At 48.8% G+C, this 11,193-nt stretch overlaps 1 protein-coding gene across 1 annotated transcript; it reads right to left on the reverse strand.

Annotated features, from left to right (window-relative positions):
* Window positions 1-289: 289 nt before the first annotated feature.
* On the reverse strand, window positions 290-4,928 carry LOC143814979 (uncharacterized). The gene is made up of 2 exons (XM_077293723.1): window positions 4,215-4,928; window positions 290-497 (listed from the first exon to the last, which is right to left on the reverse strand). Exons 1-2 carry the CDS (start codon window positions 4,842-4,844, stop codon window positions 462-464), a joined length of 666 nt encoding a protein of 221 aa, XP_077149838.1. The 5' UTR covers window positions 4,845-4,928; the 3' UTR covers window positions 290-461.
* Between the last annotated feature and the right edge of the window lie 6,265 nt (window positions 4,929-11,193).

Here is an 11,193-nt window from a genome sequence, read left to right on the forward strand (position 1 = left end):
GAGGTGTGAGTAGAAAGATCTGATCACCTCCAGGATCCCTGATTTGGATCTGTTCAGGGAACCCGTATCGTCGACCAAACCTGTCACCACCTTACAACTCACTGACATCTTACAGTTTCTGTAGGGGTCAGGCGAGCGGTACCTCCCGAAATCCCTCTCAAAAACCAAAGATGTGTGCCTATCGTACTGACACCTCTTGAGTAAAGACTTCACTCTGGAGATCTCCTCACGGTCACCTCCAGCCGAGACGAGATGTTCGAGTTTCCTCCTCAGATCCTGATACAGGCGGTACCTGCTCAGGCTCCTGAGGCTCGAGAGCTGGCGGAAGAAACTCGCAACCCGATCCTTGAACATCTCCCACCACTCTGACTTATCGCTACAGAGATCCAAAAGCGGTACCTGGCTCTGAAGAAAGTCCTCAAAGGATTGTCTTATCTCTGCTTCTTCCAAGAGGGACGAATTCAGCTTCCATAGTCCCCTTCCCATCCGAGGGGTTTCTGAAACATTCAGAGAAAAAGAAATCAGACAGTGATCGGAGAACTCCACCTCAACAACGGACACTGCTGAAGAGATGGCTTCCTCCTTTAAAAAAAACCTGTCTATCCTAGACCTACAATTACCTCTATAAAAGGTGAAACCACAGTGACCTGGGGTGTGCCGGATGTGGACATCCACCAGGCGAGCGTCACTAGCTATGCTATTAAGAGTATTACTATCATAAGCCAGCCGGTCAATGGAGCCTCCCCTATCACGAAGCCTTGTGACAGTGTTAAAGTCACCTCCAAAGACCACTTGCCGACTCGTAAAAAGATAGGGCTTAATCTTCAGGAAGAGACATTTACGGTCCCACTTTGACTGCGGACCATAGATGTTAATGAGCCGAAGCTCCTGTCCCCTCATGAAGACGTCTAAGACCAGGCACCTCCCCATTTCTACCTCGATAACTCTCCGGCATTCAACCGATGCAGTCTTAAAAAGGACTGCCACCCCGCTACACGGCTCGGCCGCAAGAGACCAGTACGAAGACCCGCACCTCCACTCGCTCTCCGCGTTGCGTATGGCCCCCATATCCGTAAGCCTGGTCTCCTGCAAAAACAAAATTTCAGCCTCAAATCGGGTGAGAAAATCAAAGGCCGCAAATCTAGCCGCATCAGACTTTATACTAGCGACATTAATGGTCGCTAGAGTCAACGGGGTGGGTGCCGCCATCATGAGTGATCAAGTTAGATGGCCTTTTTCTTCCCCCCACCCTTTTTCTTAGCCCGCTCATCTCCGGACGATGAAGCCCCCCCTCTTCTTTTCAGAGAGACTGAGGTATCCATCCCTCCCACCTCTTTCTCATCTCCGGACCCAGGGTCGTCCCCACCTCCCGAGGAAGACACACCCCCTGGAGAAGGGACTCCCCCGCCTCCCAAAGGCCCTCCCGATGTTACCTCCGGAACCTCACCCCCGACTCCCGTCTCAGCAGGATCGTCAAGGGCTTGGAACCGGTTGGAGAGGGGGATCAGAGGGGAGTCGGTGGGACCTTCCTTAGGCACCTTGGTCAGGGAAGAAGATTTTCCACCTTTTTTCTTCTTTTTTTTACTTTTGGCACTCTTGGCACTCTTGGTACCCTTGTCACCCATTTCTTTTGGCTGTTCCCCTCCATCCTCATCAAAACTTTCATATTGAGAGGCATCTGAGAGATCAGCCACTTCCTCATTCTCCATCCGTCTGATCTCCTCATTCACCGCTTCCTCCCCCGGTGCCTCAGTGACATGAGCTGTCGCCTCGGAGGAGGGGGCAGCCATTACCCCAGTTTCCCGAGGCTCCTCCTGCCCCCTGTCCTCCTGACGCCTTGCCTGCCTCCGCTGGTAAGAGGGGCCCCTCGCCCTGCCATTCCTCATCGGCCCCTCAGCTCCTCCCCCGCTGCCACCTCCAACCCCTGCAGAAGTTGCACCGCCAGGAACTTCCTCGCGGCTCCCCTCCGCCCGGCCGGCCATGGCATTAGAGAAGGAACGAGGGCAGCGGCTGAACGGGTGACCTAGATCACCACACAGGTGGCATCGAATGACACCACAGGATGCGGCGAGGTGACCCACCTCGCCACACAAGGAACATTTCTGCACCTTGCAGCCTGCGCTGAAGTGGCGAGGATCACCGCACCTGTGGCATACCTTCGGCTGCCCCTGGTAGAAGACCAGAATCCGATCCCTTCCCAGGAAAGCCGAGGAAGGGATGTGGGTGACAGTGCCACCTGAACGCTTCAACTTTACCATGAAGGTCCAGCCTCCTGACCAGATACCAAAATCGTCCCGGTTCTTCTTAGGGACGTCCACAACCTCGCCATAGCGGCTCAACCAGGTCATTATGTCAACGCCAGAAAGAGACTCATTACATGTTAAAACAGTCACTTTCTTCGGCCCACTTTGGCGAGAAATTGCTTCCACGGCGAACCCTCGCCAGCCGGGCTCCTCTTTTACCAGCTCATAATTCGACCAAAAGAGCTCCAAGCCCTCCGGCCGAACAAAGCTGATATCAAAGGTGGAGGTCCCAAAAGGATGTATCAGAGCAAAGATGTCAATAGCTCTGAAGTCCATCTTCATGAGGAGCTTCACTACATTTGTCCTGGATGGACACGCCTCATCGCCCCTCCAGCGAAGACGAACCACATTTCTCCTGGAGACCCCCTGCCCGGCTGTCGGGAGGGACCACACGGTCTCCCCCCCCCTTTTCTCTTGGAAGGCAGCTAGACCAAACTTATCTAGCCAGTAGGACAACGCCACCTCTCTTCCCTCTACATTGATCGTCCGCTCCCCTTTTTTGAGGGCCTCCAGGAAACGGCGGCGAAAAGCCTCATTCCCTGGGTCCGGAGATGAGGAAGACCCCTGTGGAACCCCAGCGGCAGCAGCCGCATAACTAATGGCGGCTGCAGGTGAGGGGGACGATGGACCAGCCCCTATATTCCCTGAACCCTCAACCTCACAGTCAACCATCTCCACCTCATTTACCTCAGCCTCACCATTTTCACTGGTAGAAATCACCGCACTGGCACCATTCACACCAACCATACCTCCAGCAGAAACCGCCCCTGACCCGTCACCATTATCACAGACACTATTCACACCACTTGCACCACTTCCATTCTTATTTACATTTTTGTTTGCATTTTTTTTTCTGCTTTCTGCTGGGGTTGTTACTATTTGCAGTGCAGCCGCCCCTTTAAGATCCATACTGCAGGGTTTGATTACCACACCCTGCTTTTCAGCAGAGCATGTGCTGGCAGCTGCAGACTGTTGCTCCAGCCTCTCCTGCAGACCATCGCTCCTGTGTGCACTTCACCACCGGGTCCCCCACAGATACAGGTGACACACATGCTGAGGACCCCGGCGGTGCGACCCCCTCCGGCGAGGGTGCGATCCGGGCCGGCATTACCGCAGCCATTACAGCTGCACCCGAGATGATAACCGGTGCCGGGGTCCCGGACTTTGACCCAGCATCGGATCTGCATGTGGGGGACCCCGACACCACAGCACACGCCGCCGATGATGCGGCCCCGGCTGACAGCGCACCGCCAACACTGCGGGGAGCGGTGACCACCGGCAAGGTACCCACAGCCTCCACCCCCCGAGCGTCAGCGGGTGCAGCAGGCACCAGGCCGTCCCCCGTTTCCACAGAGGATCGGGCCTGGACACCTCCACAGATCCCGACCCGCCACAGGGCCACGCCACAGGACCCGCCACAGGGCCACACTCCATACCATGCACACTGTCCGGCTCTGCAGCCGCATGCCCACTCTCGCCCCCTCTGCTACCGCCAGCAGAGACGGCGACCTGCGCCATACGACTTGTACTCTCCCCGCTCCCTCGCACCGGACCCACTGCAGGTCCCGGGCCGGGGTGGGTAGCGGGCTCCACACAGCGGGACCGGGGGGTCCCAGGAAGGGGGACAAACACCAACCTCTCCTCCGATGTTTTCTTCCTTTTTTTGCTTTTCTTTTTCCCCCTCCTGGTTGCCTCGTCCCCGCAGACCTCATCCCCAAACTTCAGGTGGGCATAATTTACTGGGGACTCTAGCTGACGGATCTGCTGCAAGACGAGGCAACCCCCACTACTGCTGTTATCGCTGCTGCTATCATCCGCATCACCCCCATCATCCTCTGAAATGCTATTGTCTGATGGGAGTGGGACCTGCACTGGATCTATCCCGCTGTGTGTGGCCTGGAGATCACTTACCAAGCCCCCAGGTGGGTACGGCGCCTCCTCCATCTCCTCATGGTCCACCTCCTCCACCTGGGTCGGACGCCGAGACCCCTCTGGCTCCTTCGCAGCAGCCATGTTGTGGAATCGGTCTTCGTTTTCCAGTTTTTCCCGGAAGGGCCCGCTGTTGTCTAATATAGCCGCTCTCCGGGCTTCCATGCCCTCAATGCATATCCCCAGGCTGGATATCCTGGCTGTCAGGGCAGACTTCTCTGTGCGGGAGGCTCTGTTTGCAGCTTGCCTCACCTCCTTCAGCTCCTCCCGGAGTCTCCTGATGGTCTTCCCAGCCTCCTCATACTCGCCGAGGTACGTATGGACACGGGAGCCATAGCTGGTAACCGGCTCCCGTGCGGCCCTAGTGCCCCAATCCTTCGGCACCGCCACCGCTGCACCTCTGCGAGTGCTCCGCTCACCTCCGGGAGGAGACACCGCAGTGGCCCTCGCCTCAGCCTTAGGGGCTTTGCAGCCCTCCTGGGTCTTCCTGGGCTCCTCCATGCTCTGGGCCTTGCCAGATCTGGTGACCCTCTTTGCCGGTAGCAATGAGCTCCCACCCCTCGCCGGCTTAGACCGAGGGGTGGGAGACGGGGACTCAGCCCCACAGTCCATCCACTACACCCCTCTCTTTCCTAGGTCAGAGAGGGGGAGAATTACTGGTGGGAAAAAAAACTGGTGACTCTCCTGGAGCAAACAAACCAGCACCTTCCTCCACAGACTACAAGCTCCTAGTGTTGGCTGTATAAATGTGTATGTAGTGAGCTCCCACTAGTGGTGACTGTATAAATCAATATGTAGTGAGCTCCCACTAGTGGTGACTGTAGACATCTGTATGTAATGAGCTCCCCCTAGTGGTGGCTGTTTGAAACTCTATGTAGTGAGCATCCTCTAGAGGTGACTGTATAAATTGATATGTAGTGAGCTCCCCCCAGTGGTGGCTGTATAAACCTATATGTAGTGAGTAGTGATGAGCGAATATACTCGTTGCTCGGGTTTTCCCGAGCACGCTCAGGTGATCTCCGAGTATTTATGACTGCTCGGAGATACAGTTTTGCTTGATTTACAGCTACTAGCCAGGCTGAGTACATGTGTGGGTTGCCTGGTTACTAGGGAATCCCCACATGTAATCATGCTGGCTAGTAGTCACAAATCATGCAGCTGCCGCAAGGAAAACTTAATCTCTGAACACTAACAAATACTTGGAGACCACCCGAGCGTGCTCTGGAAAACCCGAGCAACGAGTACACTCGCTCATCACTAGTAGTGAGCTCCCTTTAGTGGTGGCTGTATAAATCTGTATGTAGTGAGCTCCCTCTAGTGGTGGCTGTATAAATCTGTACATAGTGAGCTTCCCTAGTGGTGGCTTTATAATCTGTTTGCAATGCGCTATCCCTAGTGTATAAATCTGTATGTAGTGAGCTCCCCCTAGTGGTGGCTGTATAATCTATATTTAGTTAGCTCCCCCTAGTGGTGGCTGTATAATCTATATTTAGTTAGCTCCCCCTAGTGGTGGCTGTATAATCTATATTTAGTTAGCTCCCCCTAGTGGTGGCTGTATAATCTATATTTAGTTAGCTCCCCCTAGTGGTGGCTGTACTATCTGCATGTAGTGAGCTCCTCCTAGTGGTCACAGCATCCAGTGCTGTATAATATAGTTTCTAATAATAATTTATAATATAATTCCTATATTACTTTATTCCATTACAGGCCTATAACATACGGCGACGTCGTATAAATTTGTTATGGGGTGCTACAACTTCTGTATACACCCCCGTTTGATGACATTTCCTGGCTAGTGAATAGAATGCCAGAACTACAGTATTAACTGACACACAGACATGAAGTCAAACACTACTGTCCCCCCAGACGTGTCATCCATGAACCCCACTCCTGGTATTTAGTTACACTATTGGCACGTAGCAGGTTTGGAAAGAGTTGGTGCCATCCTCCTTGTAGCAGAATGATATGATAGAGAGTCCTGCTCTCCTCCCGCCTGGCTGATCGTACGCCGTGCCTCAATTTGTTTTATTTTATTATTTCCTATCCCCCATCACATGCCGCCCCTTATCTGATGCTGGGAGCTTAAGACGCACTATCAAATCTTGCTTTCCAATTCCCTCATAATCAGCGGAGGAATGTATGCAACGGATATGATTTCAAATCTCGTCTCGACAGAAAAAAATAGTTCATTTATCCTCAGGTCACCTTGTCACTAAGAGTTTGATTATGTTCTAGTCTTTAGGATTATTGAAGTTATTTATCATGATCTCCTTTTCATACAAGGAAAAGGAAAAAAAAAATATAATTACTATTATTTTTATTATTATTATTATTATTATTATTGTATTTTCTATTCTTTGTGGTAATTACTTATTTTCTTCCAATATTATTAATTTAAACAACATACAGCGTTTAAAGTTATGTTTTATATTTTCTATTGTTTTTTAATTATTTTTCACTAATCCCCCCACCTGATATAAATCAGAATTTACTATTAATACTTTTTATTGGATCTTTTGTCAAGTCAATTTTCCTTTTTCCTTTTTTTCTCTTAAAAAATAAAATTAAAACCTTTTTTTTTTACAACTACAACACTTACAGTTTGTTTGCATTTTTCATGTTTAGTATGCAGTTTTATTCATACTTTTTTATTTCTAATTTATTTTTTTCTCTTTTGTTGATTTATTATTTTGTTTGCTTTTAAATAAGTATACCCGCATACCTAAAATGCCTAGAAATTACTTTCTTTTTTTTAACATTGAGTTAACACTTTGTTTTACTTTTTGCACAGTTTTTTTATATTTACAGAACCTACTGTTTGTTTGTTTGTTTGAACCTATTTACTTGCTTTTATTTATTTATTTTGTATGACTTTTGTTTAAACTTGTGATCATTTTCTTTGCTTTTGAATAAAAAGCCCCTGAAATTGTCATCCGGAATACATAATAGGGACCAACTAAGGTGTGAGACAGAGTGCATTCTGGGAAAAAGGCGAGTAGCGTTACTGTGTTATGGGTGTGTATATGGACCTGTCTGTTTGTAGAGCGGTAATGTACACTACCGTTCCAAAGTTTAGGGCCACCCAGACAATTTTGTGTTTTCCATGAAATCTCATACTTTTATTAATCCAATGAGTTACCAAATGATTGTAAAATCTAGTCCAGACATTGACAAGGTTCGAAAAAAAGATTTTTCTGTGAAATAATAACTTTCTCCTTCAGACTTTGCTTTCGTCACAGAATGCTCCTTTGTACCAATTCCAGCATTGCAGACCTCTGGCATTCTAGCAGTTAATTTGCTGAGGTCATCTGGAGACATTTCTCCCCATGCTTCCAGAAGCCCCTCCACAAGTTGGTTTGGCTGATGGACACTTTTTTGCACCATACGGTCAAGCTGCTCCCACAATGGGGCTGAGATCTGGTGACTGTGCTGGCCGCTCCATTACAGATAGATACCAGCTGCCGGCTTCTTCCCTAAATAGTTCTTGCATCATTGGGAGGTGTGCTTTGGGTCATTGTCCTGTTGTAGGATGAAATTGGCTCCAATGACGCGCTGTCCACAGAGTATGGCATGGCGTTGTAAAATGGAGTGATAGCCTTCCTTATTCAAAATCGATTTTACCTTGTACAAATCTCCCACTTTACCAGCACCAAAGCAACCCCAGACCATCACATTACCTCCACCATGCTTGACAGATGGCGTCACACTCTTCCAGCATCTTTTCAGTTGTTTTGCGTCTCACAAATGTTCTTCTGTGTGATCCAAACACCTCAACCTTGGATTCTTCTGTCCATAACACTTTTTTCCAATCTTCCTCTGTCCAATGTCTGCGTTCTTTTGCCCATATTAATCTTTTCCTTTTATTAGCCAGTCTCAGATATGGCTTTTTCTTTGCCACTCTGCCCTGAAGGCCAGCATCCCGGAGTCGCCTCTTCACTGTAGACGTTGACACTGGCGTTTTGCGTGTACAATTTAATGAAGCTGCCAGTTGAGGACCTGTGAGGCGTCGATTTCTCACACTACAGACTCTAATGTACTTGTCTTGTTGCTCAGTTGTGCAGCGGGGCTCCCACTTCTCTTTCTACTCTGGTTAGAGCCTGTTTGTGCTCTCCTCTGAAGGGAGTAGGACACACCATTGTAGGAAATCTTCAGTTTCTTGGCAATTTCTCGCATGGAATAGCCTTCATTTCTAAGAACAAGAATAGACTGTCGAGTTTCACATGAAAGTTATTTTTTTCTGGCCATTTTGAGAGTTTAATGGAACCAACAAATGTAATGCTCCAGATTCTCCACTAGCTCAAAGCAAGGTCAGGTTTATAGGCTCGCTAATCAGCCTAACTGGTTTCAGCTGTGCTAACATACTTGCACAAGGGTTTTCAAGGGTTTTCTAACCATCCATTAGCCTTCTTACACAGTTAGCAAACACAAAGTACCATAAGAACACTGGAGTGATGGTTGCTGGAAATGGGCCTCTATACACCTATGAAGATATTGCATTACAAACCAGACGTTTGCAGCTAGAATAGTCATTTACCACATTAACAATATATAGAGGGTATTTCTGAATTATTTAATGTTAGCTTCATTGGAAAAAACTTTGATTTTCTTTCAAAAATAAGGAAATTTCTAAGTGACCCTAAACTTTTGAACGGTCGTGTACATGCAGGTGACCTGTCGTGACAACCATGATGTTTGCTCAGGCAGTTTATAGAATAGAATGCAAAAGGGCGTCAGAAGAAGAAGAGGAGGAGGAGGAAGAGGAAGACCCTATGTATAATTGCATTGTGTGGCAGCTGTATCCAAACTGAAAATTAAGTTTTCCATGTAAAATTATGTTCCGATCTTGTGGCTAACCATGCTTTCACATTGTCATGTTGTGCTTTTTCACCCGTTTGTTGGTCCCATCCAGTCCATCTGAACCTCCCGTAAATCGGGAATCGGGCGCATGCCATAGACTAATGGTGCCGACAGAGAGAACTAGAGCTCTCACTGCCTCATTTTCGGGCGTATACGCCTACTGGAGACAGACACCCTGATGCAGTCTACCACATGTGCACTGTCAAGCAACAATGTAGGTCCTTCCCTGGAGGAAGATTCAAAATATTAAGAAAATAATTTTAAAATTCTAACAGGAAATGATGCATCATCTTGGCGATATCAGAGGCATTATTATTGGAGGGGGAACTCAAGGCACATTATTTCTTGAAAGGGGGCACTCATGAGGCATTACTATTAAAGGAGGAACTCCGGGAGCATTATTATTTGAAGGTCCATTAGGGGCAAATTATTATTTGAAGTAAACACTCAAGGTGCCTTATTTTTAAAGGAGAAGTCAGGATGTGTTATTATTGGAGGAGGAAGTCAGGGGGCATTATTATTGGAGGGGAAGTCAGGGGGCATTATTATTGGAGGGGAAGTCAGGGGGAATTATTATTGGAGGGGAAGTCAGGGGGAATTATTATTGGAGGAGGAAGTCAGGGGGCATTATTATTGGAGGAGGAAGTCAGGGGGCATTACTATTGGAGGAGGAAGTCAGGGGGCATTATTATTGGAGGAGGAAGTCAGGGGGCATTACTATTGGAGGAGGAAGTCAGGGGGCATTATTATTGGAGGAGGAAGTCAGGGGGCATTATTATTGGAGGAGGAAGTCAGGGGGCATTACTATTGGAGGAGGAAGTCAGGGGGCATTATTATTGGAGGAGGAAGTCAGGGGGAATTATTATTGGAGGAGGAAGTCAGGGGGCATTATTATTGGAGGGGAAGTCAGGGGGCATTATTATTGGAGGGGAAGTCAGGGGGCATTACTATTGGAGGAGGAAGTCAGGGGGAATTATTATTGGAGGGGGAAGTCAGGGGGCATTATTATTGGAGGAGGAAGTCAGGGGGAATTATTATTGGAGGAGGAAGTCAGGGGGCATTATTATTGGAGGAGGAAGTCAGGGGGCATTACTATTGGAGGAGGAAGTCAGGGGGCATTATTATTGGAGGAGGAAGTCAGGGGGCATTACTATTGGAGGAGGAAGTCAGGGGGCATTACTATTGGAGGAGGAAGTCAGGGGGCATTATTGGAGGAGGAAGTCAGGGGGCATTACTATTGGAGGAGGAAGTCAGGGGGCATTACTATTGGAGGAGGAAGTCAGGGGGAATTATTATTGGAGGAGGAAGTCAGGGGGCATTATTATTGGAGGAGGAAGTCAGGGGGCATTACTATTGGAGGAGGAAGTCAGGGGGCATTATTATTGGAGGAGGAAGTCAGGGGGCATTACTATTGGAGGAGGAAGTCAGGGGGCATTACTATTGGAGGAGGAAGTCAGGGGGCATTACTATTGGAGGAGGAAGTCAGGGGGCATTATTATTGGAGGAGGAAGTCAGGGGGCATTACTATTGGAGGAGGAAGTCAGGGGGCATTATTATTGGAGGAGGAAGTCAGGGGGCATTATTATTGGAGGAGGAAGTCAGGGGGCATTATTATTGGAGGAGGAAGTCAGGGGGCATTACTATTGGAGGAGGAAGTCAGGGGGCATTATTATTGGAGGAGGAAGTCAGGGGGCATTACTATTGGAGGAGGAAGTCAGGGGGCATTACTATTGGAGGAGGAAGTCAGGGGGCATTATTATTGGAGGAGGAAGTCAGGGGGCATTATTATTGGAGGAGGAAGTCAGGGGGCATTATTATTGGAGGAGGAAGTCAGGGGGCATTACTATTGGAGGAGGAAGTCAGGGGGCATTATTATTGGAGGAGGAAGTCAGGGGGCATTACTATTGGAGGAGGAAGTCAGGGGGCATTACTATTGGAGGAGGAAGTCAGGGGGCATTATTATTGGAGGAGGAAGTCAGGGGGCATTGCTATTGGAGGGGAAGTCAGGGGGCATTACTATTGGAGGAGGAAGTCAGGGGGCATTATTATTGGAGGGGGAAGTCAGGGGGCATTATTATTAGGGGTAGCAGCAGGATGAGGAGTC

The sequence above is a fragment of the Ranitomeya variabilis genome, chromosome 3, assembly GCF_051348905.1.
Source record: "Ranitomeya variabilis isolate aRanVar5 chromosome 3, aRanVar5.hap1, whole genome shotgun sequence".
Lineage (NCBI taxonomy): Eukaryota > Metazoa > Chordata > Amphibia > Anura > Dendrobatidae > Ranitomeya > Ranitomeya variabilis.

Excerpts from the sequence above, each read along its gene's own strand:
- LOC143814979 (XM_077293723.1), bottom strand. The coding sequence starts at position 4,844 with ATGGACTGTGGGGCTGAGTCCCCGTCTCCCACCCCTCGGTCTAAGCCG. Across the intron at positions 498-4,214 it reads CGTACCCACCTGGGGGCTTG|AAACCCCTCGGATGGGAAGG; the intron begins GTAAGTGATCTC and ends TGAATGTTTCAG.